Source organism: Apus apus, chromosome 9, assembly GCF_020740795.1.
Source record: "Apus apus isolate bApuApu2 chromosome 9, bApuApu2.pri.cur, whole genome shotgun sequence".
Classification (NCBI taxonomy): Eukaryota; Metazoa; Chordata; class Aves; order Apodiformes; family Apodidae; genus Apus; species Apus apus.
This window is the reverse complement of record NC_067290.1, coordinates 3,938,404-3,965,690: the sequence shown is the minus strand read 5'-3', so window position 1 is coordinate 3,965,690 and position 27,287 is coordinate 3,938,404. Positions and strand designations below refer to the sequence as shown.

Sequence of the window (27,287 nt, the reverse complement as noted above, 5' to 3'; positions counted from 1 at the left end):
TGGGATGGAAAGAACTGCAGTTTGGAAGAACATTTGGGGAAAGGGCTGTATATCTCTGATTTGTGCCTTACCCTTCCTCTTGCTTACAGTCTTATATGGCCATGTTGAAGACAGTGTGCTTGTCCAGCTTCTGGCCTGACCTGATGGAACTGCTCTCCGTCTTGTCTGTTACGTCCTGCTTGGGTATCAAGAAAGGCTGTGACCTTGAAGTCAATTTGGGGTGTGATTTTGTTAGTTTTGCCTTCCAGAAAGATGGCTGGGCATTTGGACCACAGAAAACACAGTAAGACAAAGTAGGTGTCACATAACTAGGTTGGAACCATCTGTCTTCCTGCTTCTACTGACAGATTCCATGATCAGGAATGTGTGAGCTGTGGAGAGGCAGAGGAAAACTTCATTGTGCAGGGCAGGTACGAGCAGCATCGTCACCTGAGCTGGGCAAGGGACTGAAGTCACTTGGTAAAACTGACCCTACTCCTTCCAAGTCTGTACAGAGGACCCTGTGGAAACAAATGATATAAACACAGAAGAGAACTAATTTTCTCTCCAGTGTTTCTCAAAATGGGAAGCAAGCATATTGATCTAGAAGAGGTATTCAGAGAAGGCAAGGAGGCAGATCTAGATTTGCGAAAGTTTTGCCTGTGTGGTTGCTGCTTTTAGGGCTAGTTAGGGGCAGGAACTGAATGACAAGAGTTTGTTTGTGGAGAGAAAAGGGGTTGAGCAAAATCATTAGGAACTGCTGGCCTAGGCTGATCTCTGTGATGGTAACAAAGAGGACAAACTCTACTTTGTGCCCTTAATTTGGCAGCAGACAGCACTGCTGCACTCACTCATCTGTTAAGGATAGACGACTCTTAAATTTTTTACTACTGACTTGACTCTTACAAGAACCCTTGAAATAACAAAATGAGTATATTACCATGATATTCTGAGGCCTCTGACTTACAGTGAAGCAAAGATCATTGACTCAAGTTTCCAGCTGGACTGGGCTCTCAAGTGGAGTGCGCAGGGATACTGGTAGGACGGTACTTCTGGAGTAGAGTCTTGTTTGAAACTTCTTAACCTGACTGATGTGCTCAGACATGCCAGAAGGAGGCTTTGCTGGTGGATTTTTTCCTTGGCAGAAGTTGCTGGCTGATGTTCAAAAGGAACTGTTCTGGAGCTCGGGATTTTCATTATTTTGAATCAACTTTTGGTTAAATTGTTGCTATTAAATCAAGTACTAATCTTCTGGAAAAGACATTTCCCTGGCCGGGAAGAATCCTGTTAGACAGTGTATTTATTTATTAATTTATTCATTTATTTCAGTCTAAATCTGTTGCTGCTAGGCTTTGGGTTTCTTTTCCTGAAGAAACACAAGGAGGAGGAGCAGAAACAGAAGAATAACATATGTAGAGTTTTTATTCTGAGCAAATTGCCTAGTTCTGAATTGCAGAAAGCATTTGACTTCTTCACTACAGAATGTCATGATAGGAGGATCATTAATATGAAAGAAAGATCACGTGAAATGCACCAGTATTTGTTGTACTTCAGGTGGGAGGTTCTCTTTGCATGGTTTTTGACTTTCCTTGTTTCACAGCTGAAACGGGCACGTCACAGCTGGGTAAGATGTAGCAGCAATGCAGCCCAAAGTGCTGGTAAGCTGCACCCCAGCTCAATTGAAGAAATGGATAATTAAGCCCCACCATCTGAAATAAACATTATTCATTATTTTTAATTCCCACTGGCCTTTTCACATCTGCTTCTCAAGATGGAAAGTCTGTACACAGGTTTGGAAGGAACTGCCTGAATTAGGTGCAGTCACTTGAAACCACAGGCTCCTCTGTAGGACAGACTGTCCAGGATAATTCTCCAGGACTACAAACCACAAAATTCTCCATTCCCTTAAAACACTGTATGACCATTTGTACAAAAGAACTAAATGACTAAAGTCTGCAGGAAGGGCACTGCCATGTCTCCACTTCCTTCAAGAGCTAGGAATGTGCTTATGGGGCAATACATCATGAACTCTGGAAGTTCCACTTCATAGTATTATTTCTAGTCCCACCCACCATGTGAAATAAGTCCCAAAATCCTATTAGAGTCTGTGTCTAGGTTCTGGACTTCCCTATTTTTCTGAAAGTACATCTTAATTTCTTAAACCTGATGTTCTTAACTGAGTTGAGAACATTATTCAGTTTAATCCTTTTGTTATGGTCTCTGAGGTACTAGAAAGATGTCCTGAAAGTGACTGCCTTTAGGGCTGGATGACTGGTGAGTCTAAGGTTTGGTTTGCAGTTGGGATTCCTGATTATTTTCCTTCTTGAGAATATGCTGAGCTCTCTTTTGCAAGAACTTCTATTTCATTTTTACTGTAGAAGTTGAGCCTGAGTAAGAAAACATGTTTTCAGAGGCTGCAGAGAGAGGCAGAACACAGTTTAATCATCTCATGCACACCAGGGTAACTACATGCATGTGGGAAGTGATAGGGGAAGTACAGAGGGCAAGAGAAAAGGAGCTGACTTGAAGATAAAGGTGGTAGGAATAGGTAAATCTATCAGAATAGCACTGTGTATGTAACCATTAATGCTGCTATAACTTCCATTTATTTTGGTGTAACAACTGAAGGATCAGAAAGTCACAGAAGTAGCTCAATAAATGACTAAGATGCTCTGTTGGACATTGAAGGAAAATTGCCTCCTCTTCTGAAATGTCATCTGCAGAGTGATGTGAAACTACTGCATTCTTTACCAAGTCCAGTTTGTGGGGGGTTTTCTGCATGGTGAGAAAGGATCTCCTGATCCAGCAAAAATAAAGTAGCTTAAATGTGAATTTTATTAGCCAACAGTTTTGTCTTCAAAAGAATACATGAGCTAAGAAACATTAACCAGACACGTTAAAATGAAACTGAAACATATGATAGCAAAATGGTCACTCATATTACAGCAGATAGTTTAAACAAAAATCCCTTTTTATCACCCCACGTTTGAAAGGAACATCCTCAGATCCATTACAAATGCATTGTTGGAAAGGAGGGGTGACTGGGTGACAGTTTTCTTCTAATAAGAATTATTTTTTCCTAGTGCTTGTGATGGAGAGCCTGCCTGGCTGTTCCTTGACAAAAAGTAGTGCTTCTGCCTTGCTGGAGATTTCAAACAATTATACAGCCATAAAAACTGCTTATCTACATGCTCAGCAGCATGTGCTGAAGTTTTAATAATGGGTGATGAAAGGGAAATTCTGCCTCCTTCATAATATGACCAAGCCCTTTTCCTCCAGGTAAGGTTACCAAATCCTAAGTCATCCTGTGCACAGACTGGCCATAAAAATAATGTAGAGAAGTTACAACAGAGCCCTCAGTGCTGCCTCTCTGTAGCTTAGGTCTCCATCTTTCCTCCCATTTGCCTGGGACTTCCAAGTAGTTCCCACATATTTTAGAGGTGACTTCCATCTGTAATTCCTAACAAAAATTCAGCTATTTAGTGACTCGATATGTAAGGTTCTGATAATCAAATTTGTTCAGCTCACCTGCATGACAAATGTGGCTATAAGAGAAAAATCCTGTTCTGGTGAATCTGTCTAAAAATGGAAAGGGCCTAGAGAATCAATCTGATGAAGAACACTTGAGGGAGCTGGGAATGTTTAGTTTGAGGAAGAGGAGGCTGAGGGGAGACCTCATCAGTCTCTACAGCTGCCTGAAAGGTCATTGTAGAGAGGTTGGTGCTGGTCTCTTCTCACAGGTGATTAGTGACAGAACAAGAGGGAAGGGCTTCAAGCTGCACCAGGGCAGGTTCAGACTGGACATAAGGAAAACATTTTTCACAGAGAGAGTGGTCAGACACTGGCACAGGCTGCCCAGGGAGGTGGTGGAGTCACCATCCCTGGATGTCTTGAAGGGTCCTTTGGATGTGGTGTTGGTGGATGTGGTTTAGGGGAGAAGTTTGTAGAGTAGGGATGATGGTTGGACTGGGTGATCCCAAGGGGCTTTTCCAACCTGAGTGGTTCTGTGATTCTATGAGGTGGAAATACGTCTAAAAATGTTGCTGTTTTTACAAGCATATGCTTAAGGTTTTGTCATGTCCATACAACAGTTCTGGTGTGACTCACAGGCCAGGCATGTTTCCTGACTGATAATACTTCTCAGCTGCACCTCCTTCTACAGGTGCTGGTGTTCCATGTGTGATTGTTACACAATCTGGTAAGAATGACAATCAAACCAATAACCTATCAAAGCAAAATGTGGGCTCTAAGGATTCAAAATATGAAGTAGATTGAGTCTAAAGATTGCTTCGATCAGTCTGAGAGCTATTCCTGTAGTTTTGTGATCTGCTTCCTCCACCTGTGTGTATGAACCAAAGATCTGAGACAGCAGCACAAGAATTACATAGAAGCAGCTGATCCACGTGTAAAATTTGCCATCGTCAAGCTTGAGAAGGTGAGTTGAGGTTGTTGGGCAGTGGGTTGATTGGTGATCTTCTGAATTAAGAGCTTTTGGGTTCTTTTTCCCAGCTTTGATGTTCACTAACTTTGTTAGTTTTGAATTTCAGCTTTGTAAAGTGCTTCTGAATGGAGCAGTAAGGTATTATTTGTGGTTGCATCCATTACAAGGCAGGTACTTTCTGAACCTTCAGAAATTCATAATTCAAGCGTTAAAGGAAGAAAACACACAACAAAAAATGATGAATAAGCCAAATCTATGCAATACAAGTAACACACCAATAAAAGGTCTTTAAGAAAACAGGGTCTTGCTGATGAGACATGGGTAACTCTGTAAGTGTACAGTGAGAAGATGAGTGTGAATGCATAGAAATGAAGGCAATACATCAGGATTCCTCCCTGAAACTGCTGTTACCAGCTTTGCTTGGTGTGTGGCCAAGCACATCCACATTTCAGCTCTGTACTGACTCAAAGGAGAAAGGGGAGTGCCATTTGCCTCCTCTTTCCTTCCCTCCTTCCTCCATGACTGCACAGCCTGAAGTGGTGTCTGATGCTCTTGTCCAGGACAGGGCACTGCAGTCTGAACTGGTGGTGTGAGAAATCAGTGGAGAAGGGCACCCTGGAAGGAGGGGAAAGGCTGGGTTCCATAATGTCCATCTAGAGCTTCAACACAAACAGATTGCTCATGGCAAATCACTCTGTCCAGTGGTGAGAACACAGGGATCACTTTCAAAAAGCAAGGTATCTCTGCAGTCCTGCCAGGGGATCTGTGAGCTGTAATGATGTCCCTGTGCTCTTCTGCAAATTGCACTCCTGCTTTGCTGCCCTTCAAGCAGATCCACGTTGTGATGCAAATGTACCAGCAGTAGCACAGAACCAAGGCCAGGTTTCAAGTAAGGGTTTGTAAGTGAGTTTTTGTCATACCTGTTTGAATAGCAAGGCAGGAAAAGAAAACAGGCATTCAAAGCATTCATTTAACGTGTTGCTACAGACCCAGATTCATTAATAAAATACAAGCTTGCTGAAGACCAAATTTTGCAGTTTTTCTGTGTACCAATTTAGGTTTAATTTACCTGTTTATCCATGTACCTCTCTTCTAGACCTGCTTCCCATTGAGTAAAAATTCCCAGAACAGGCTTGGTTCTAATAAACCTGCTGTTGTTGCCAGGAAGAGCTATGCTTTGCATCTAAAAAATTGACTGTATTGCCTGAAGTTTCTATGTTTAGATCATATGGCTGTTTCTAAATAAAATAAACATTGTGTTAGTCATAATGTGTTCAGCAGCTTTGTTTCTCAGGAAAGGTGAAGCAAACAGTGTCTTTGGACTTTGTATTGCATAGAATTGCAACTGAGGTACTAGAAATCTCAACCATTTTGCCTGAAAAGATGGTTGCCTTTGTAAGGATGGAGATTAACTGCTGTCTCTGCAATTGCAAAGGGTGTTATCTGCAAAGCAACATCACACCTTCCAGTTGTGCTTCTGACATCTGAGCATGGATGTACTCTGATTTCACAGGCTCTAGGGCAGGGGCAGCAGCTTTCCCACCTCTCCAGGCTGCATACACCAGGTCTCTGTGCTGGTAAAGCTCAGGGCAGGCGACAGGCCTCATGGAGCTGGAGAAGGAGGCAGATGGAAGAACGATGCAGTGCCTGTCCTCTAGCTGTGCTGAACGGGAGTCCAGAGGGTAAGAAAGATCTTTGATGAGACCTGTGGGCTGTCAATTGCAGGCTGGGCCGTGTGGGGACACCCCCAGTGAGCAGCCCCTCTGTATTCCTACTCCCCCAGCCCATGCAACTGCTGCTCTGTCTGTGGAGAGCTGCTCGCTGTTCTATGTAATTCTATTTCAGGCCAGGTGATACAGTTTGCCCCTCTCTTTTCCTGTGGCAACAAGTTCCAGGCATGTGTTGCCTGTTGTGTAAAGTGCTTTTAACTGTTTCAAGCCAATCTCCTGCCAGCTTGCATTGATGCCCCCTAGAGCTCTGCTCTTTAGGGATTCGCTGAGTTTGATGTTTACCTTTGCTGCTGCCTTCACGGTGAGCATTAAACAGAAAAGTGGCTCCTATCTCTGGAGCACTTGGTTCAGCTGGTAGGCAGCTGTATCTTGTCAGCGTGCAGAGGCCCTTTAAATCTCTTTCTAGACATTTCTCCCTCTGCTGCAGTTGGTAAAACAGGAATAAACCCCTGCTGTCATAAATACAAGGCAGCCATGAGAACGCTCCCTTTGCAGCAGCAAACCAGCACAGTGGTGCAATCAGCAGCTCACGGCCCAAGTGCCACTCGGCTTTGATTGCATTCCTGAAAAGGAGGGGAATGGAAAAGGGCTGCAGAATCCAGGGTTTGACGTTTTGCCTTCGCCCCTGGGCGAGCCCCGAGCAGGGCTCTCCCACCCCCCCCACCCCGGGACCTCTTGGAACCGTTTTGTTTTTGTGTTGCCCTTTTTCCTCCAGCTTCTTCCCGCCCCCTCCCAGTCCCTGGCAGCCTCCCGGGGTGGAAAGAGCCCCTTTTTTCCCCTCAGCTGGCTCTCCTCCTTGGCCGGCCTCCACTCGCAGCGATAATTTAATCGACTTTTCCATAGTAAACTAAAAGCAGGGGCGAGTGCCAGGAAGGCGTAAAACTTTGCTACGACGGAATTTGGACGTAAACAGGCCGGGGACCAACCATCCCATCCCCGCCCCGTGTGTGTGTGTGTCCCCTCAATCCCCGATGGCCGAGGCCTCCGCGCCCACCCCCCATGGGCTCCCAGGCCTGGCCCCCCGGGGAACTCGCCTTCCTCTCCCTCCCGCTCTCCCCGGAGCCCTCGGTAGGGGCAGCAACTGCCCAGGCCCCTTTCCCCTCCCACCAAAACGCCGTTTCCTTCAGAAAAAATCGCTTTATTGACAAGGGAGGTGCGGGGTCTTCCCCCTTCCCCCCCCCCCCCCCCCCCCAGTTAAACACACACATGGACATCAGCCAGCCCCCTCGACAAAAACGCAAAGAGGTGGCTGAGAAATAAATAAAACCTCTCCAAACCCCCCCCCATCCCCCATCCCCCAGCCGGAAAGGTTTCTCGGCCGTGCTTCTTCACCCCCCGAACCCCAGACCCGGCGGGGGCTCAGCCGATCCTGCTGCAGAACTCGTCGAAGTCCCTCTCCATGAAGAGCTCGCTCTCGATGACATCGTCCTCGGAGGGGAAGTACTGCTGGCTCTCCTCCTGCGGGGGCCCCGCGGACCCCCCGGCCCCGCACGGGGCGGCAGGCGGGGCCCCGCTCCCCGCACACTCCATCAGCGCCCCGCGGGCGTTCTCCAGCACCCCCAGGTACGAGTCCATATCCAGCGGGTCCATCTCGCAGTCCGACCCGCCGCTCTCCTCCGTCCCCACCGAGTCCGAGCGCAGGTGCATCAGCTGGTACTTCTCCCGCATCAGGAACTGGTTGGTATTGCGGGGGGCCCGCATCCCCGGGGCCCGCCGGCCCAGCACGTTGACGGGCCGCAGGGAGAGCAGCACCCGCGGCCGGGCGGGCCGCTGGCAGGGCCGGAAAGCTCGGCAGTGCTGCTGCTGCTGGTGTTGAGAGTGCTGGTAGTGGCTGTGCGTGCGGCTGCCCAGCAGCTTCCGCGTCACCCCGGGATGCCTTCCCCGCCGTCCCGGGGGCCAGCGCGACCGGCTGCCCCCCCGCCGGGGCTCCCCGCTTTTTAGCGGCGGCGGGAAAGCAGCTCCGGGCAGCCCCTCGCAGCCTGCGGGCTCCCAGCGGCCCCGCCGGGCTCCGCACAGCCCAGCCCGTCGCAGCATCGCGGCCTCTCGGCTCTCACATGCTCCTCAGCGCCGGCCGAGCTGCCGGGAGCCCCTGGCCGAGCAAATCCAGCGCCGTCCCTTCCCCGCCGCGCCTCCTGCCCCTCTCCCCTGGGTGGATCGGGCCGGTTCGCAAGAGCCCTTCGCGGCTTCCCCGCTCCGGGGGTGCCTCCCTGGGCGCCTCTACCTTTTGACGATCCGCTCTGTTTTTTTCTTGAGCGGGGCCCGTCGGCAGCGCATAGCCTGGCGGAAGGGCTGCGGGCTGCGGGGCAGCTTGACTGGCTCCAAGCTGCCGCCTCCAAGAGATGGTCCCCTCCTGCTGCCCGGCCGGCTGCTCACCGGGTTGTCAGCGCTTCGCTAGGGAACAGCGGGCCGGAAAAAGGCCCGGGAAGGCGAAGAAGCGAGGGGAAGGCGCTGAGCCACCGGGCGAGCAGACAACCAGCACGGCCCGCCGCCCCACGCCGACTGGAGACGCGCCCCTCCACACCCCCTATTTATGCCTCGCGGCGCAGTCCAACTACCGCCGCTCTGCGGGGGGGGAGGGAGGGGAGGGAGGTAAACGAAGCCGCTCCGGAGCAAACCTGTCCTGGCCAAACCTCGCTCTCCGCGCTCCGTGCGAGCGCTCTTACAACACGACGATCCGCGGCGGGCGGCGAGCAGATGGCTCCCGGGTTTTAAGCCCGGGCTTCGTTCCGCACCCCCCCCCCCCGTCTGGCGTGTTTTGGTTTGGCTCAGCGCTCCGGCCGCCTTCGCGTTGTTCATCCCCCTATTCACGAAGGCCGTTTGCGCGCGGTTCCCTGCGCAGGCGCAGTTGCCCCGCTCCCCGCTGCGCCAGCGCTACGTAAACTGCCTAAACCGCCGTAGCCCACAAAATGGCGCGGGGAGGGGAGGCCTGCACCGCCCAGCACCGGCCCCGGGGCCGCCGGCAGGGCCGGGGAAGGACACCCGCGCCGGTGGAGCCGGAGGGCATCGCCTCGGCGGCGCTGATGGGCGGTACAAGCCCGGCCCGGGAGCCGTCCCCGCCCCGCGGCAGCCGCCGAGGCCTGGCCGGGGCCCAGGCGCGGCCTGCACCCGAGAGAGGAGCCGAGGGGTGAGGAGGGTTGAGCTGGAGGGGAGCCCCATCCTGAAGTCTCGTGGGTTTTGTTTCTTTTCCACCTTTTTTTTTCCAGGTGAGTCACTGCCGTTGAAGCAGTATTTTGTGGAAAATTAGAGCAGAGACATTCATTGTTACAGTTTGGCGACCATCCCAGTTCCTCGTGCTGGGCCTTGAGCCTTCTGATAAAATTTCCCCCGGTTTTCAAACCCTTTTTTTGATGTGTTTTTTTTTATTTGGGGGGGGTCCTCAGTGTGCACTACAGTATGAGAGTGACGCCCCTACTCCCCTCTTTGTTATGGTCAGTTGGTTTCTGAAAACCAAGCTCAAGTCTTGTGGTCCGGATGGTTTCACTTGGAGGCTGTGCATGAATAAAGACTTCCATGAAGGTAACAGTTCATGGTTATTTACTAGTGAAGGGCAAAGGAGTGCAAAACACACAGGGAGAAAGAAGGTGGCAATCTGGATGTGTGGTAACAGCAGAGTCACAAGAAATTGTCAGCATTTGTGTTTCATTGCTTTGAAGTATGTATTTTTTAAGCAGTGTTTTATATTTCATTCAGAAATGTGATTCCATTTTCAAGTCAAGTGGCCTTATCAGCTGTGTGTTTTACGAACTGAAGCCTAAAATTGAAAAGAGTTGGCACTGGAGAAGGCACAAGTTAGAGTTGTCTAAAAAAAGCAGCCTCTGCAATCTGAAGGAATGTGAAAGCAGGGAGAGGCTGCAGTGCTTTCAGGTGTGTTAAAAGTGTATTTTTATAAAGGAACAGCTCATGAAGTGGCCTCACGAAGTGTTGGGGATTTTTTTTCAAGTAATCTTACAGTGCTTGGGGGAAAAAAAAGTTCAAACTAAATTAATGGAAGCCACTGTTTTAATTAAAGGCTTCATGAAAGTATTATCCATCTGTCTGCATAGAGAATAAAACTTCCTGGGTATGGAGAAGGTCCATCATGTTCAGATGAGTAAAATCTCTGAATTAGTTACTCTTTCCTGCATTTTGTTCCTTCCTCTCTTGCCTACCTGTCTTCAATCTTCAATTGCATTTATTAGATCTTTGAAAAATAAAACCCAACACACCAGAAACCCCAAAACATGACAAAACACTTTAGTTGAAGGAACTCTGTGTCAGGTGGCAGAATCCAAGTCCTCCTTTTAGTTCTGAGTTGTCACAGTCCTTCCCATAGCTCTTTGGATGCATTAGGGAGCACTATGTGTTATTTCCAGCTTCCCTCCCGGGCACAGAACATCCCGGATCCACGCAGCCAGGAATCCTTGCATCATGTTTATACTCCAGGTTCCTTCCTGCCAAGCACAGGCATCCATCAGTCCTGCTCAGCTCACATTTTCTGTGCAGTTTCTCTCAGTTTGGTGCAGATGAAGTTCCCCTTGTAGTTACCCTGGAGCAACACAGTCAGTTCCATGTAAGAACCAGCCTCGTGCTTCTTTGAGCAGGGCAGAATTCCATGGAACACAACACACTTCTCACCTGGATGTGCCCCCTCACCCACGAGCTGGGTGGACCAGTGCCTTGATCTTGTACCTGGCCCTGAAAATCAAGATGAAATGCTAGCTTTGTATCCATTGCCTGCATTTGTGTTGTTAGGGACGTTTCAAGATTGCAAATCATCACAGCTCAGCTGCTCGGGCTGTCGGTGAGCTCAGGTGTGCAGATGTGCAGAGGAACTGTCTCCCTTGGCACCTCCCTGGGCTCTCTTTTTATTTTGTGCTGTCAGGAACCTCTCTGTAGCTGTTCCCAGCGCTTCCTTCAGGTGGAAATGTTTTCTATTTTCCCACCCAATACTTTTTCAGATTCTTAAGTTCCCTTTGGCACGTGTGAGCCCATCCCCGTTTGGTTTGCTCTTAGCTGGAATGTAGGAGGTTAGAGCAGTGGAATTCTGCTTTATTCGACCTTAAAAACCTGGTATTCCCATGTATTTGAGACTATTCCTTTGGCAAGAGGGAAGTTCAAGCTCCTGGGATGGGCTTGGCGGGGTTTGGCCCCGCCCACCCCGGCCAGGCCCCGCCCACCCCGGCCAGGTCCCGCCCCCGCCCGCCCCAGCCAATGAGAGGGCGGGAAGGGCAGGAGGGCGGGAAAGGTTTCCCTGCCTGCCCCGCGCCGCCGTCACGTGGCGTGCCTCCGGGAGCGCCCCGCCCAATGAGAGGCCGCCTTCTTGCCATCTTGAGTGTGCCGCGCGCTGATTGGCCGCCGGGGCCGGGTGCGCCCGCCGGTGCTTTCCTGTCACGCTTCCCCGGCCGCGGTTGCATCAGTGCGGGGCTGCGAGGTGAGCCCGGCGCGGCGGGGAGGGGGGTTCCGGGGGCGGTGCGTGCGGATTGGGGCTGCCCGGGGACCGGCCGCCCCCCCCTGCTGCCCGGCCCGGGGCTGGAGCCGCCGCGTCCCGTTGGCGTGCGAGACCCCCTGCTCCGCCCGGGCCTCCTCGCTGCAGCCATCGCTTCCCGCGGGCGCTTGTAAAGCTCAGCTGGGTCTCTTCACGCGGGTTTCTCCAGGGCTCGGTGCCCGCCGAGGACTTGGTTTCGTTGATCAGCTGAACGGAGCAGTCGCCGCCAGCCCCTTCTGCCAGCAGGGGCGGTTCTGGGGAAGGCAGACTCGGGCGCTGTGGCACAGGAAGCCTCTTTGCTCAGCTCTGTTGCTGGCGTTCCTGGGAAGTGACTTGTCAGGCACCAGCAGCCTCTGCTAACTCACCTGGCAGCAGCTCCTGACCTCTTTAACACGTGCTTCGAAGCTGTTTCAAAGTAACCTGGCTTGTTGGGGGTTTTTTCGCACAGTTTTACACTTTTGCTCAAGGGAGGGTGAAGGCAACGGAAAAATTGGCTGAAGGCATCATGAGATACAGGGTAGATCTGAGCTCTTGCCTAGTGTGAAGTGTCTTTGAGTCTAAGCATGGCATGAGGCTGTGAGTCTGCTCCCTGCTTTGGCAATCTTCTCATTGGCTTTTTTCTTTTTCCACATCAAACCAGACATTTGCTGGGGGACAGACAGTCTGTAGTCTGTCTAGGGTAGTGTTTCATCCTGACTGATACATTGAACTTTATGAATTTTGATACCTTTTCCTTAGCACCTCCTCAAGCATCAGCCTGGGTTGGAGCAGATTTCCTTCACCTGTGCAAAAATTGGAAGCTCTCATGTCCTTGTTTCCCAGTTTAGCTCTGACCTGCTCCCAGTAAGAAAAGTCTGCAACTGCTCAATTACTGGAATAAACAGGCCATTATTAGCCTGCCATGAATAAGGTGTAAATGTAATTTTTCCATGTTGCTGTCAAACCCAAAACTCCTGCAAAGAGAACAGTGGGGTTTAGTACTTCCTTGAAGAAATTATACTTAGAAATTGTGATTAGGGAAGCTGGTCCTGGGGGTGGCAGCTTTATTTATTTGTCCAACTATTTGGGGGCTTATATAAAGTGCCAGTTAGAGTAGGATGAGATGATTCAGTTTGCAAAGAGACTTTGAAGATGGGTGTGCACGACTGGGTTGCTTTTGCTTGCCCATTCTCAGGTCTCTGATGAGTGTTGCAGATTTATTCCTTGTGTAAGTTTCTGTGTTTTATTCCTTGTATGTAGCTTAGTCTGTTCCCATCCATCCTTCCTTTTGCTTTAAACTTTCCATCTGTTCTAGGAATGGGTGATTAGAGAGGTTCTCCTCCCCCTCTATTCTGCCCTGGTGAGGCCACATCTGGAATATTGGGTCCAGTTCTGGGCCCCTCAGTTCAAGAAGGACAGGGAACTGCTTGAAAGAGTCCAGGGCAGAGCCACAGAGATGATGAAGGGAGTGGAACATCTCCCTGATGAGGAAAGGCTGAGGGAGCTGGGACTCTTGAGCTTGGAGGAGACTGAGGGGTGACCTCATCAGTGTTTACAAATATGTAAAGGGTGAGTGTCAGGAGGAGAGAGCCAGGCTTTGTTCAGTGATGTCCAGTGACAGGACAAGGGGCAGTGGGTGCAAACTGGAGCACAGGATGTTCCATGTGAATATCAGGAAGAACTTCTTTCCTGTGAGAGTGACAGAGCCCTGGGACAGGCTGCCCAGAGAGGCTGTGGAGTCTCCTTCTCTGGAGACATTCAAACCCACCTGGACACGTTCCTGTGTGATGTGCTCTGGGTGACCCTGCTCTGGCAGGGGGGTTGGACTGGATGGTCTTTCCAGGTCCTTTCCAGCCCCTAAGATTCTGTGATTCTGTGATCATCAGATGAACTGTTGAGAATATTGTTACCCCAGGAATTGCTCTATTTCAAAGCACAGTGCCTAGAAAGGCAGCAGCGGGGAGCTCAGTTCTGTGTTTCACTTTGGGGAAGGCAGAGGGAGAAAGGAGGCTCCTCCTCTTCTCTGGAAGGGAGTTTGTGCCTAGATCTACAGAACAGTTTGTGGGAGAAGGTGACAGGAGGAAGGATGAGAGACTGACCATCAACTCCTTGAAATGAGGAGACCTTTCTGGGTGCTTTTAGTTCATACTGGTTCTTAACCTTTTCAGTTTCTCCATCAACAAAATGAGCAGCATCCTGAAATGCACTTTGCTTTAATTATCTGTCTATACATGATGCTTATTAAGTCCAGTGTATTTTCCAGATACTGGTTTGCTTCCTTCAGAGTGTCATTTGAACAGAATTTTAACAGAAGAATTAAATATTAAATATCTTAGTATGCAACCCCCCACCTTTTGACTTGCTTTTATGGTTTTAATGGCTGTTTATCTCTTCTTCTAGATCAGAAGCCCAGCAGGAGTTTGAGGCTGGTGCAGTACAACCTCCAAACTTTGATGCCTTTCCTACTGAATGTTAGAAGCTTTTAGAAGAAGTGAGTACTTAACAATAACTGTTCCCCAGTGCTGCATTGTCTTATCAACACTGCTCAGCAGTAAATGAGTAGAGAAACAAGGAAACAAAAAACCCTTTGTGTTGACTAATCTGTATGTAAATTTGGAGTCTTGTCGAAAAGTTTTCTCTCACTAGATGTGTTTGTGTCATCACTTCTGTAACATCACTGGTGATGTTTTCACTCTGTGTTCAAAGTAATGCCTTGTCCTTTTTTTATTTTCTGATTTGAAATACCTTGATTTCTTACAGCAGTGAACTTTTTTTTTGGCTGTAGGTACCTGGAATAATTCATGCCTTTGTCTATAAACTGATTATGCCTTTTCCAGAACACAAAAGCCTTTGCTGTTTGCTCAGCTGAGGTTGAGCCATGGATAAATTTAAATGGGGTTTGTCTTTTAAGTCATTCTGTTTAAAATTCTTACTTGAAAAAAGAATGGATCTGTAGTGACTGTTCCATATGGATTCGGACAGGTGATATTTTTCCAGTTCTGACATAATAAATTTCTCTTGGAATATTGCTCAGAGGCTGTATGAATTTGTGCCCTGTGGTTACTGGACACTGGTTTGTGTGTACAGTGCTTCAGTTGGTGGAAATGGGCCAAAAGTGAGGCTGTGATTTAAGCATGGAATCTGTGATCCCTGAGCAGCTTCCATAGCCCGGTCACAGGAACACACCAAGCCTGACACCTGCATTGAATTGATGAGATGACAGGCACTGACAGCTGGGCCAGCTGCCAAAACCTTTGCAGGTAGCCCTAAATTGCCAGGGCTGAGCTTGATCTAGGTAAAATGTGCTGGTCCTTAGGCCTCCAGTCAAGCAGCTTGCAGGAAATGAGCTTTATGACTGAATTCTTTCATCATCTGCATTGTCTCTGGCACTGGGGGGGGTGGGGTCTTGGGGCTGTGATCAAATGACTGAGAAACAGCATGGCCTAATTACTGCTTTGTTGAGTGCTTTGAGAGATGGTGATGAAAAGGTTGCATGTACTGGAACTTGCTGTGCTAAGACTGGTTAGTGCCTTTTTAAGAACACACCCAGGCTGTGTCTGTGTGTTTCACCTGGGCTTCTGATTCCCCCTCCAGCTGCTGGGTCACCTGTGGGTCAGGTTGGAGGTTTCTGAATCCATATCTTGTGTTATTTGGTTGTTTGGGTTTATTAGTGCAGGGAGTGATCTGTGATTAATACCACAAGTAGGAAGGGTGGAATTTGTTTGTATTTTTTGTTTTGGGACATTTTTGTTTGTTTGTTCAAGCGTTGAACTAGCAATTTCTGTGGTGTTCTGGGCTTCACTTAAGGAAGGGTTTATGAAATTTAGTGCTACTAAGCAGCCTGTCAGCTGTAACTTGGAGGTGTTGTAGCTTATGGTTGCTGTTTGACAGACCTGAGTCAATCAGAATACTTGGTCCTTGTGCCATTCCTTCTAGTTCTACTACACCAAGCACAACTTGAGGCTATTGTAGTTTTCACTACTAGTTTTCTAGTGGTAAGGAGCAGCAAGCACTAAAGTTAAGAGGTAGGAGAGCCAGCTCATCTGTGCAGTCATCTATTACAACCACCAGAACTTATTTTCTTCTCTTAAGGAACTTCTTGCTTCAATGTTCTTATTCCACAGAGCTTTTGCTTAGTACTTGTCTGTAGCTTTTTTTTTTTTTTTTTAAATTTGCATTTAGATACCAGGTCTGGAACACCAGGTAGTTTCTAATGATGCTGAGAACTCTCTGTGTTGCAAAGACAGCTCTAGTGATTTTCACAGAATCACAGAATTGTCATGGTTGGAAAGGACCTCTGAGATCACTGAGCCCAACCATCCTTTTCCGTGGCTTTCCCAGAATTGAAGAATGGCTTTGGGCTCTGATGTCTCTTTCAAAACCCAACAAATAAAAAAGACCTTCAGGAAATGGCTGAAAAGAAATAGTCCCTTGTGGGTTAGTTCTGACATACTTGTAAAATGAGAAAAAAATAATCTAGTAGTTTTACCAGTACTCTAGAGGTGAGATCTTTTATAAGATGCATGACTGAGGCCTCTGAGCTTTTTTCCTTGCCTGCTTGTTCAAATTTTTCTCCACATGTTTCAACTGCTGTCTGAAGCCTAACTGGTTTTAGGTCCATCTGGGAATGGTGGCCTAGCTAGGTGGAAAAAAATCCTGATTTAAGCCTTTAGATGGTAGGAATAGATGGACAGTGAAAAGGAGCCTCTTTTTCACTAATTTATTTAGTTCTTGCACTTAAAGTCAGTCTTGATAGTTCATAGACTGATGCTGAAAGGCCAGTTTGGACATGGAAACTTTTCAAAAAAGTACCCCAAACTTGGAACCAAAAAATGTCACCCTTTGATTGTTTTCTAAAGGAAACAAAAAGCATTAAAAGAAACAATGGCCATAGCTCAGTGAATGGAGAACCCCTTCCCTGTTACAAGACTTTGGTGCTAGTCTGTAAAAACAATTAGTTTTATTTTTATTTGGTTTAGAATATTGAGTTTTCTTCCATGCCTACACGTGGAGAAACCCAGATGTAGTTTGGTGACAGGGATTTGTAAGACAGTGAATTGTGTTTTTTTTCCTCACTTCAATTCCATGTGTATCTTTCTTTTCTCTGCCTGGTTGTTGCTAGGAAAGAATGGTTCAACAAGTTCCAGAAAACATAAGTTTTCCAAATGAGGAAGAGAAGATATTGGAACTCTGGAAAAATCTTAATTGTTTCCAGGAATGCCTAAAGCAATCCAAGAGCAGACCTAGGTAAGAATCTGCCAAAAGCTGTAGCAACTGTGTGTGACAGTGCAGGGTTGGCTGAGCTATAATTACCTTTTGTTTTGTTTTTTTGTCTGGGTTCTGTAGCAGCAGCTGCTCCCTTTGCAGATAGCAGACTGGGCTAGTGTTCAGTTACCTTTTGTATTTCACTTTGTGAAGAAACACCAGTGTACAAACAGCAGTAATAAACTTCTCATTTCTTGCTTGGTGGGTTTATAAAAGAAATCAGCAGGTAGGGAAGGACAGCTCTTCCCTGTGTCTGCCAGCTGTGAAGCAGCTTGCTGGTACTTCCAGGAGTAATCTTGGTAGAACCAGCAGTCAGTAGGAACTGAATGAGTTGAAGTGTTCCCTTTAGTCTCACTGCCAACATGATGCCTGTGCTGACTGATAATGGAAGAGGAAGTAGTTAATATTGTCCTAGCAAGACATAAGAAGCATGTATATGAGAAGTGTACTTACCCTGTTTAAAGATTTGATGCTCAGTTTTGATTTAATTAAGAGTGTTGTCTTGTATTGTAGGTTCAACTTCTATGATGGCCCTCCATTTGCTACTGGGCTTCCACACTATGGCCACATTCTTGCAGGAACCATTAAAGATATAGTAACCAGATTTGCTCATCAGAGTGGTTTTCATGTTGACAGAAGATTTGGCTGGGATTGCCATGGCTTACCTGTGGTATGTGTAATAAATCTGCCTACAGATATTTCTGTTGGTTCCTCTTTCCGTGTTGTTATCCCTGATTTTTCTGGCTCTTATGCCTTGGTTGCTAAAAAAGAAATTGAAGTTCTTTGTCCAATGTGTTGTTCTGGCTTTTGCATGTGTGGTGACTTCAGGTACTTCCTGCTGGTCACCTGCCCTTCTGCCAGCACTTTCTTCATAAACATGTATTTATTTGGTATGTATTTCAGAAAACTCTTTTATTTAAAGGTAGTAAAGAAACAATCACATCAGGGTTATCCTTGAAAACCCCTGCTTAGTTCAGGTGCAGTGCTGGGGAAACTGCAGAAGGATCAAGGAGGCCCTTTAGTCTCATCAGAATGCATAGAATATACATCAGCTAACCAGTGAAATCCTGAAAGCTTCTGATGACAGCACAGGTTTTCTGTCTGGTTATTTTCCATGCTCCCAGGAATATGAGATTGACAAGACTTTGGGCATCAGAGGACCAGAGGACGTGGCAAAGATGGGGATTGAAGCATATAACAACCAGTGCAGGGGCATTGTCATGAGGTACGCCAAGGAGTGGGAGGTAAGTGAAGGCTCAGGGCATGTTCTGCTCTACATTCCTAATTGTATGTGTGCAGGAGCTTTTTTTAGCTGGGGAGAGCTTCATCCTTCTGTTTGATGTGCATAAATCTTGTGTCTTTAGCTGGTGTGTTACTCACTGGTGATCCTGACAGAGCAGCAAAAAGAACAACATTGTGGCTCAGCACAGGGAGATTGCTGTGATATCAGTAGGTTACTTTAAGGTAACCTGGAGCTCAAACTGACTAACTAGATACACTGAACAGCTAATAGAGACATTGCACAAGTTCTCTTTCTTTGTGTCTTGTCTTATGGAGAAAATGGAAAGTAAGCTCTGACTTTGATTTTTCCAACAGAACCAATAAAAGAAATGGCCACTAACCTCCCTGTTATTCTGGCACCTCCCCCTTTCAGTTTTCATTGCCAAAGTGTAGGGCTTTAGCTTGTGTTTCTGGAACACCAGAAATTCTAGCACCAGATTTTGTGTCAGAATAGGTGTGGTAAACCCTCAGTGTTCCTAGAAAACGTTGGTCTAAACTTTGCATCCTATGAATCTAGTGACAGGGAGATCATAGGTCTGTGCAGACCCCTGGGGTTGGGGAACTGTTTCAAGGAGGTGGGTTAGATATCTCCTCAAGAGAAGTACAAGGTTTTATTTCTAACTGAATAATATTAATCCTGTGAATGAACCTAGTGCTTCTTTTTTTGTCCTTAGCTCTGTGTCCATAACAAAGTACGTTTAGTCCAGCATTTTGTATTTGCTGTCAGTCTGATGGGTCTGTGAAGTGATGACTCTTCTTTGCAGCTTCCCAGAGCTGAGGAGGGCCTGGGTGCTTTCCTAGCTCTGCCCTGTGTTACAGTGACAGCATGCAGTAGCAAATGCCAAAGGAAAAATGGAAGAACAAGCCATATGTTTTAGCCTTTGTGCCACAAGGCCTTTTTAGGCCTTTTTTTCCCCCCCCCTTAGTTTATAATCACTAACATTTTCCTCCTCATTAGTTTCTCTAGCAACAGTTTGAATCTAGGTATAGTGATGACCTCTAAACAGTCTGTCAGGGCATTCTACACATAGTCTGAACCAGAGCTCTTTTAGAATATTGCTTCCAGCAAACCTTTAGCTTACCATCAGTTGTTTATTTTTCCTGGCAGAATAGTCCTAATTCTTTAATTTTTCCTCATGCAGAAGCTTTTCTACCTCATTGGAATTCCCTGTATATTCTCTATTTCTGCTAGATTCCTTTTGATTGAAATAGCAGTTTCTTACTTGAGCATCACTTGTCTCTTGCCCTTGGGAGCATTTTGAAGTCATGGTTAGTATCCAAAGAAACTACAGCTGCATTTAAGAAACTTCAGCTGCCTTTATTAGAGTAACTGTGGCTGAAATCTAAGCAAGGGGCTTAGATGAAAGCACAGAGTTGGTTTTTCCAAATATGCAATTATTCATCTATACTCTGAAATTCTGTATTTCAAAAGTATCATAAATGATCCTTTGTTGCTTCTAGGAATAGAAAGATTCTTTCTGGTTCCCATTTAGTTTTCCATAGTTGTTCCTTTTAACTTGCTGTGTCTTCAGCAACTGGTACTTTTGCAGTGCTGATTAGTCCAAACAGTCTCTTGGATGGTAAATGGGTTTTGTGTTTTGTTTTGTGCATAAACTTGTGCATGTATGTGTGTGTATTTCTACACACAAACATAGTTTAGTTTACTAATTAAAATAATTAAATTCATCTAACTACCTTGGTTTTTTATTTGGCTGGTAATAAATTCAAATCTTTTTGGATAGTGTCAGGAGAAGAATTCCCAACATTCCTATTGGAAGTAGTGTTTATTTTCTGTCTGGAGTGGCAACCAAGTGTTTGAACCTTATGAAAAAAATACAAAAGGTTCCTGGGATGTGAAACATCTTTCAGTGCTGAGACCACACATAATACTCTGACTTTGTGGATCCTGATGGTAATCAGTCCTAGGCTTTGGATCTTACCGTGGAATGTCAGAGTGGCTTAAAGATCAGAATCAGAACTGTTCTATTTCATGAACTCGGGTATTATGTGAAAATATTAGAGAATTAATTTGCCTTGTTTCCACTTTATTAGTTTGACATTCAGCATGGTCTGTGTCTAACAGTGGCAGGACAGGTGTCTCTGGGCTTGGTTATTTGCAGAGCTGGAGGTTCTGGAAGCTGTGAAATTAGCAAGAGAGTCCTCGTCCAAGTGAATCCCATAGCTGGCACATTACTTATTGGTTTTCATATTCTGTGCCAATGGATGTGACCATAATCTATCCTGCGACAGGGACTAGCACCTGTCAGTCTTGTGGTCTTTGCCAGCCCTGTTGTAGCTTTGGGAAGTCAAATAAGGCAACTGGCCCTGAAATAGTTTTGATAACTTCTTGTGACATATCAGTTTCTCTCAGCATTTCTTGGTCTTCAGCTTACATCATGTTTTCATATAACTGAAAGCTGATAGGCCGTGTGTTCTGGATTTTGACTGTCTCTGCAATGAGTAGTTTTAAAAATAGAAGCGAGACCACTGTAATCAAAAGCAGTTTTCAGGCATTTGAACCTCGGCTGAACCTTGAATGATCAACCATTTCTATTTGATGAATGATCCACATGATCCACCATTTCAGTTGAGAAGTTTTGAACATGTTTGCCTGTTGTTTGACCTTGGTTCTAAACAGTTATGTTCATGCTTTCATTCTTTGCCTATTTTTGCCTGTTTAAATACAGTGTCTGGAACTACTGTCAGGCTAAAATATTTCATAGATGTTCTACTGACACGGGACAAACACTACACTTAAAGATCAAGTTGTTTTGCTTAATAAATACTGGAAATGTGTCATGAGCTTTAATGTTAGGATGCCTTTCAATCTATGTGTTTGTTTCTTAACAGTTCAACGTTACCAGATTAGGACGCTGGATTGATTTTAAAAATGACTATAAAACCCTTTATCCTGAATTCATGGAGTCTGTCTGGTAAGTTACTACCCTGCATATGTACTTTAGGAATTTGAAATGTGAAGACTTCAGTTATTGCAAACATATGCTGGTCCGTACATCAGTGGAACTGTTTTGAAACATGCCAAATTCAGATAAAGAGCAGGCAGAGTAATGAAGGTAATATGAAGTGTCTTGATGTCAAAGGGACCTACTTTTTTCTTCTTCAGGATAGTAGGGTTTGAAAAACAAGGTACAACAGTCCTGCTTTTAGTGAGTCCTTAAACCTTACTGCTCCATGTGAGTTTAAAAGCAATTCTGAAGATCTACTAGTTATTCCTTTCTTGGTTTAGAAAATTACATTATATCTCTACATTCTTGATGTTCTCCACACTGTCACTGCAAGTGGGAAACTATCCAAACTCCTTTTACTTCTAAACCTTTTCCTAAAGCCTGAAATTAGAGGCTGGGAATCTGCTGTTGTCTTTTTCTTGGCAGCATAGTTTGACAACTGTCTTGGACTCCTGGTGCAGAGCCAAGTAAAGTTTGGGAATTTTGGCAATGTATTCAGGGTGCTGTTGGAATCCCAAAAGATAAGACAACCTTACAGGTTAAGGATAATAAAATTGACCTAAAGGGGTGAAGAAAAGGCAATGTTGAGTCTTTTGGGTGATAGAATTACAAAGTGAATTGCTGGTAGAGGTTTAGCAGAGTATATGCTGACAAAAAGCCAGGGAAGAGCAAACTGTATGCATATCACAGTATTACTGATGTTCTTTAATGTTAGTTTTGCTAGTAACCTTTAATTGTATAGTTATGTATAGTTAAGATAAAGGTTTGACACAACATTTAGTTGATTCTGGAACTGTTGCAGAGGGCTGAAGTGCCAGTGAGTTTTCAATAAGCATTGAAAAGATGATGGGAAGGGAACAGGTGTTTAACTTAGCTGAAGAAACCTTGCACAATGATAAAGACTGACAAGAAACCTTCCTTTTGTAAGTCGTAACAATACTTAATGGCAACTTAAATCCTGTTTAACTAGCATCTTCCAAGGACCATGTACAAAACAAAGTGGAGTAGAACTGGCTGTAGGGTCTCTCAACAGCCTTAGCCTTTTCTGGTGTGGTGTTGTTTGCTTGTTTGTTTTTCCCCTTTGAAAGAGAACCCCTAGGCTGTCACCTGCCTTGCAGAGGTTACCTCCTCTAATGCTTGCTTTGGATTCAGACTCTAAAATACCAACTTTGGATCTGAAATCTCTGGTATGAAATTTTAGGAAGTACACAGGCAGACAGCTTCTTAGTTTTGTTTTTTTTTTTGCTTCCTGATGTTATTAATTTTCTGTGTAGTCATGTAATGAAATATATTTTTTTTAAGTCTGCTTTTAAAAAATTGGTTTCCTGGAAGCTCTTCCAGGTCTTGGAGAGGCAGGTGGGAATGCCTGTGCCAGCTTGCTCTTGCAGTGGAACAGGAGGTGGAAGCACCAGTGTTTGTATAGAGTGGGTGGAGGAGGGCACTGGGAAAAGAATGCAGGATGCCTGTTTCGAGGCTGAGGGAGATGGTGCTTAAAGAAAGCACTGTCACTGCAGGTGCTGTGCTGCTCCTCACAGGATACTGTAGTTTTCCAAAAAACCCACCCCAGATCATTACCTGAGCAATCATCAGACTGAAAATCTTTTATACTGAAGTTATGTTCTGTGTCCCTTAGGAGCGTTCATTTGAATAGTAGGTTTTGGTGTGCTTTTCTATATATATATTTTTAAATAAGACTTGCTTTTTTTTAATTTAAAAAGTTCTAAAACTTTACTGTCCAGTACAGAAGAAAAACGCAAATTAATTTCTGCATTGTCTGTTACCTGGTGACCATATAGGCCTGTCCAGTGTTTTTAGCTGGTTTTGAGGTGTTTTTTATTTCTTTTGTTCTGCCTGTGGAAGTAGAATGCTGCTCTTTAACCAGAAGAAAAATAATGATGATAATAATGATAATGGCACTTTGTGGTTAAAATATGCTGAGGATCTGGTCTCTAGTCTTTTGACCAGATAAACTTAGCTGTTTAGGGGTTTGATTTGGTGTGGAGCTGTTTCGGGTTTTTTTTTTTTTGTGTTTTGTTTGGTTTGGGTTTTTTTGCCTCTAGCTTTTCCTGAGTCTTGCAGTTTTGGGGGGATCTCAATTGGAATTTCTAGCTTTCTGTGAAACGTGATGTTTTCATTCATGGTGTTTATACTGAGTTCAGTGAGGTAATACTTGTAATAAATGTTGTTTGCACTACTGGCTGATTTTATCCAAATCATTTAGACTTGTAATAGTTTGGGACATGGGCATCAAATATATTTTTTGTCAATATTACCTGATTTTGTAGGATACTGTACAAGCTCAGGATGCTAGACTGCATTCTTTTTATAATGAGTTTGTTGGAAATGGCTGCTTTGTAAGCATTTTGGTGCCTGTGCCAGGTGATGGCTGACAGAGTAGAATGAATTTTCAGCCTGCTAAATCTTGACTTAGAAGAAAACTTCATGCAGTGATAAATTTGTGGCATCCTGGCAGATTTTTTTCAGGGGAATACTGACTGTTGGTGTCATGAAGTGCAAAATACTGCACTGCTTCCTTATGTGCAGATAGAGCCAGCTCTTCATGTCTTTAATTAGAACTCCTAGAAGTTCTACAGAATTAGAACATGAATCCATCCTTCAGCTGGCTTGAATCTCAATGAAAAAATAACCCTCTTTTTTGAAAAAAGTACAATGAGAATGATGTTCTTGAGCTGGCATGGAACAAACATGCAATATATTCTTGCTTGGGTTTTTTTGTACAGCTCATGAGCTGGAGGCAGTGAAATTAAGAGCAGTTAGATGTGATCTAAGCTATTTACTGATCTGCATTTGGTCTGAAAGAAGTAGATGAGCTTTGGGGGGAAAAAAAAAAACCTCAGGGAGTGAATTGTTGTCTTCACTGCTGGCTTATTGTGCAGTTCGCAGGCCGGCTGCGAGTTTGCACCTCAAGAGCAGTGCTCCCTGATGGCTGAGGAAACTGAAGCGCTGAGGTGAGGAGGGGAATAATAGCTCTGGGGTCACAGCTGTGACATGTTTCTGAGTCTGGTGATTAGGGGTTTTAATTGCCTCCTTGGCACGCTGGGGTGAGTCACACGGCTTCCTGTCTCCACCTCATGGCTACACCAGCCATTGCAGACTGAGCGGAATGCAATTTTAAAAACGTTGGAAAGCTCTGTGTTTTGAAGGACTTGCTTGTATGATATGAAACTGCAGGTGGTAGAAATGCTTCTTGGCTGCTTCTGTACCCTGAGAACATACTCTTGAGTCCTTTTGTGGTAACACTAGATAGTGGCTGGGGGAGAGAGAGATACATTCCTAGTTACCATAGAAAATTGGTACTTCACATGTCTGAGATCATGCCTGTGTGCTGGAAACTGCTCTGTTTGCTGTAAAAATGCAGTATGGAGCTCTCTTTGGAGATCAGGCCTTTAATACAGTTCTGTTTTCCCTCCATTGGACCCATCTTGGTTGCTCCAGCTTCAGTTTTCATTTTAGGTTTGTTACTAGGAGGGGACCTCTCCGTCCTTCCTTACCAGCTGTGGCCTTCAGCCTCCGAGCCTGGTGCTTCAATGTTCTGTGGTATTTCAGGCTCAGGGTGCCACCACAGTCCTTCTGTGGCTCCTCTTCTGCAGCTGAAGAGGCTGTAGGTAGCTCCTGGAACTGGAACATTTGCCTTGAGTTGCCAGATTCCCTGTGTGTAGCTTTGCTTTTGTTTTCAAGAGGAGCTCTTTCACTGATGTTGGTGTTTGGCTTCGCCCTTCTCAGTCAGAAGGTGAATGGGAGCCTCCCATGGAGAGGAGGACTGGTTTGTTGTAAAGATCAAGGCAACTGGTTTGTTGTGTTTTTTTTTTTTTTTTGTGTAAGCAGTAAAAGTTGTTTTCTGACTTAATTTTGTTTCCTGCATATGCAGGTTATCCCACACTAAAGGAGAATTATTTCAGAACAACAGGCCTCTGGGTCCTGATAGGAATAATCACTGTGGTATTTTGTGTATTCCATTACTTTTCCAGGGTTACTAGAGAGATAATTTTTGGTAAGAAATCTATTCATTTTTCTACTGGCTTTCTCTCTTTTTTTCCTCATACTTTTGTTTCTTTTGTGCATATAGGGCTCTAGTCCTCATTTTACTACCATTCAGGTTCTTGCTGTTTTGTGTCTTTACTTGTATTTTGAAGGAGGAATACACTTACCTCCTACTTAGCTGAATGGTCCTGGGGGTAAGTCTAGTTTTAGTTATTTGTTTTTTCTGCTTCATGGTTATTTTACACTTCTGGTGTGGTCCAGAATAATTCAACACACTGATCCAAAGATTACATCCAGAAATCCCCTTATTTTTACTAGTTGAGGGCTTCAAGGGTAGCCCTGGAGGAGAATGATCTCTATGCTGGGATTTTGAAGCTTTCACTGATAGTTGAACATAAGTTTTGACAACTTCAGTACTAATGATTCCTGTGCCCCGGAAAATATGTTTTTCCTATCTTTCTTATAAAGGTGTCTTTCAAATATGCTATTTTAAAGACATGTTTTCTGTGTTTGTTATTGGACTTAATGTTCCTCTTATATTTATGCTTTTCTGATTCATGCCCAGTGTTGTCTGAGTACTGTTTTTCTTTTTGTCTATTTTTTATCCCTGTGTTTCTGCTTTTGATCATTGCTTTCTTTATTTCCTCTTGTCTTTCAAGCATTGCTAATAAGTCACAAGAGAACCTTTTTTTCTCAGAAATCTCTGCTGCTTATGATGCTGTCTGTATGCAGTCTGCTTACTGAACTGTGTAGGTGACATGGCTTCTTACATAGTGTGATGTTTGTGATTTATTTTTTGTTGTTGTTGTTAAGTCTACAGAGGCTGTTAACTTGTCATTTTAGCTTGACGTGAACTGATACTGGGGCACACAGGAAGAATTTTGTTCCTCATCTTGACTGCCATGGGTGTGTTGAAATCATGTGCTTCTGGATCCTGCTGCTGTGAAGTTTTGCCCACCTTACTTTTAGTCTTTGCCAGTATCTGAATTTACAATTATTGGGATTGTTTTTTCTTAATAAAAAGAAGAGGGTAAGGCACTTTATATGAGCTTGAAAGTAATTTCTCAACACTAGTAATGAGTACTTTAACTTTCTGGAAGGCTGGGAGTTTCCAGACTCTTAGCAAACCCTTAGCTTCTGAGTCATTGCAAACAGAACCACTTGATCACTTACAATCCCTTGATTCCCTAAATAAATGACATTCAGAACTTGAGAAGCTTTCAGATCAATCCCTTCTCTTCCATATGAAGTGAATGTATGTGCTTGAAGAGGGAAACTTGATTTTTGCATCTGTTGGAGGGATGCTGCATCTGCTGTGCAAATCTGCCTCTGCTGTGGGATGTTGGATTTCGTGGGGGATGCCAGGGGTATTTTGAGCATTACATTGACTTATTTTGTGGAAGCAAAAACTCCCTTTGTAGGAGTTTAGTTATACCCACGTGTTGTTTGCAGTGTCTGTTTGTGACTTGGATCAACAAATATTGTAGCAAAATTTGAATTTCTTGAAAGTTATGCCTATGGAGAGAGTAACTCACAGTCTTGGTTACTGATTGAGCTTGAACCAGTTGTATCATGCCCATGTGGCACTTAAGGAGCAACAGATGTGTGTTTTGTGTTATGCTTTTTTAAAGCTACCTACACCTTTAGGGACCAGATTCTCTGTTGACTGGAATATCTTTTGTCTAACCATTTTTCTTGAGTAAAGGAAATGAATATGTAAGTGCAGTTCCCACAACCAAGAGGATGCAAACTGAATTTATTTCCATTTGAGCAGAAATGTAGCAAAATATGAGGAGTGAGATTCTATTTCTAACTTCTATGAGTAAACTTTCCCCTTTTGTCATAGAAGGGAGTTCTGTGGTTTTGTTAGCTTACTCTTTTTCAGAAAGGACTGTTGCATTTGTCTTGCAAACCTAGAGCCCCTTTCTTGCCTATTGTCAACATTTTGCAAACATAAGGGTTAAAATGTTTCATAGGTTATTGTACAAAATACCATGTGTTGAATTTTTAAGCAAAATATGATACATGTAAATGACTCATGCTGTTAGAACTAGGTTCATCTTTAGCAGCTGCTTTGTTTTGGGTGGGATGATAACAGCTTTTTGTAGTGATAATGAGGAATATTGAATCAAACAGCAACCTTGGCTCAGTCATAATTCTACTTACTATGTTGGAAATGC

General features: G+C 45.0%; 1 protein-coding gene and 1 non-coding gene across 3 annotated transcripts in view; both read left to right on the top strand.

Annotated features, from left to right (window-relative positions):
* The first annotated feature begins 11,485 nt into the window (after positions 1-11,485).
* IARS1 (isoleucyl-tRNA synthetase 1) overlaps positions 11,486-27,287 on the top strand; it is a 103,060-nt gene continuing 87,258 nt past the window's right edge. The window contains exons 1-6 of one of the 2 annotated variants that reach the window (XM_051627497.1): positions 11,486-11,560; positions 13,994-14,084; positions 16,716-16,840; positions 17,372-17,528; positions 17,983-18,102; positions 20,990-21,072. In XM_051627497.1, the coding sequence (XP_051483457.1) occupies positions 16,722-16,840; positions 17,372-17,528; positions 17,983-18,102; positions 20,990-21,072 (479 nt within the window). In that variant the 5' untranslated portion in view covers positions 11,486-11,560; positions 13,994-14,084; positions 16,716-16,721. The remainder of the gene's footprint in view (positions 11,561-13,993; positions 14,085-16,715; positions 16,841-17,371; positions 17,529-17,982; positions 18,103-20,989; positions 21,073-27,287) is intronic. The other variant, XM_051627496.1, reaches the window with a different exon arrangement.
* On the top strand, positions 14,645-14,779 carry LOC127388489 (small nucleolar RNA SNORA84). Its single transcript, XR_007890391.1, has one exon. It is a non-coding gene; the product is annotated as a small nucleolar RNA SNORA84 (small nucleolar RNA).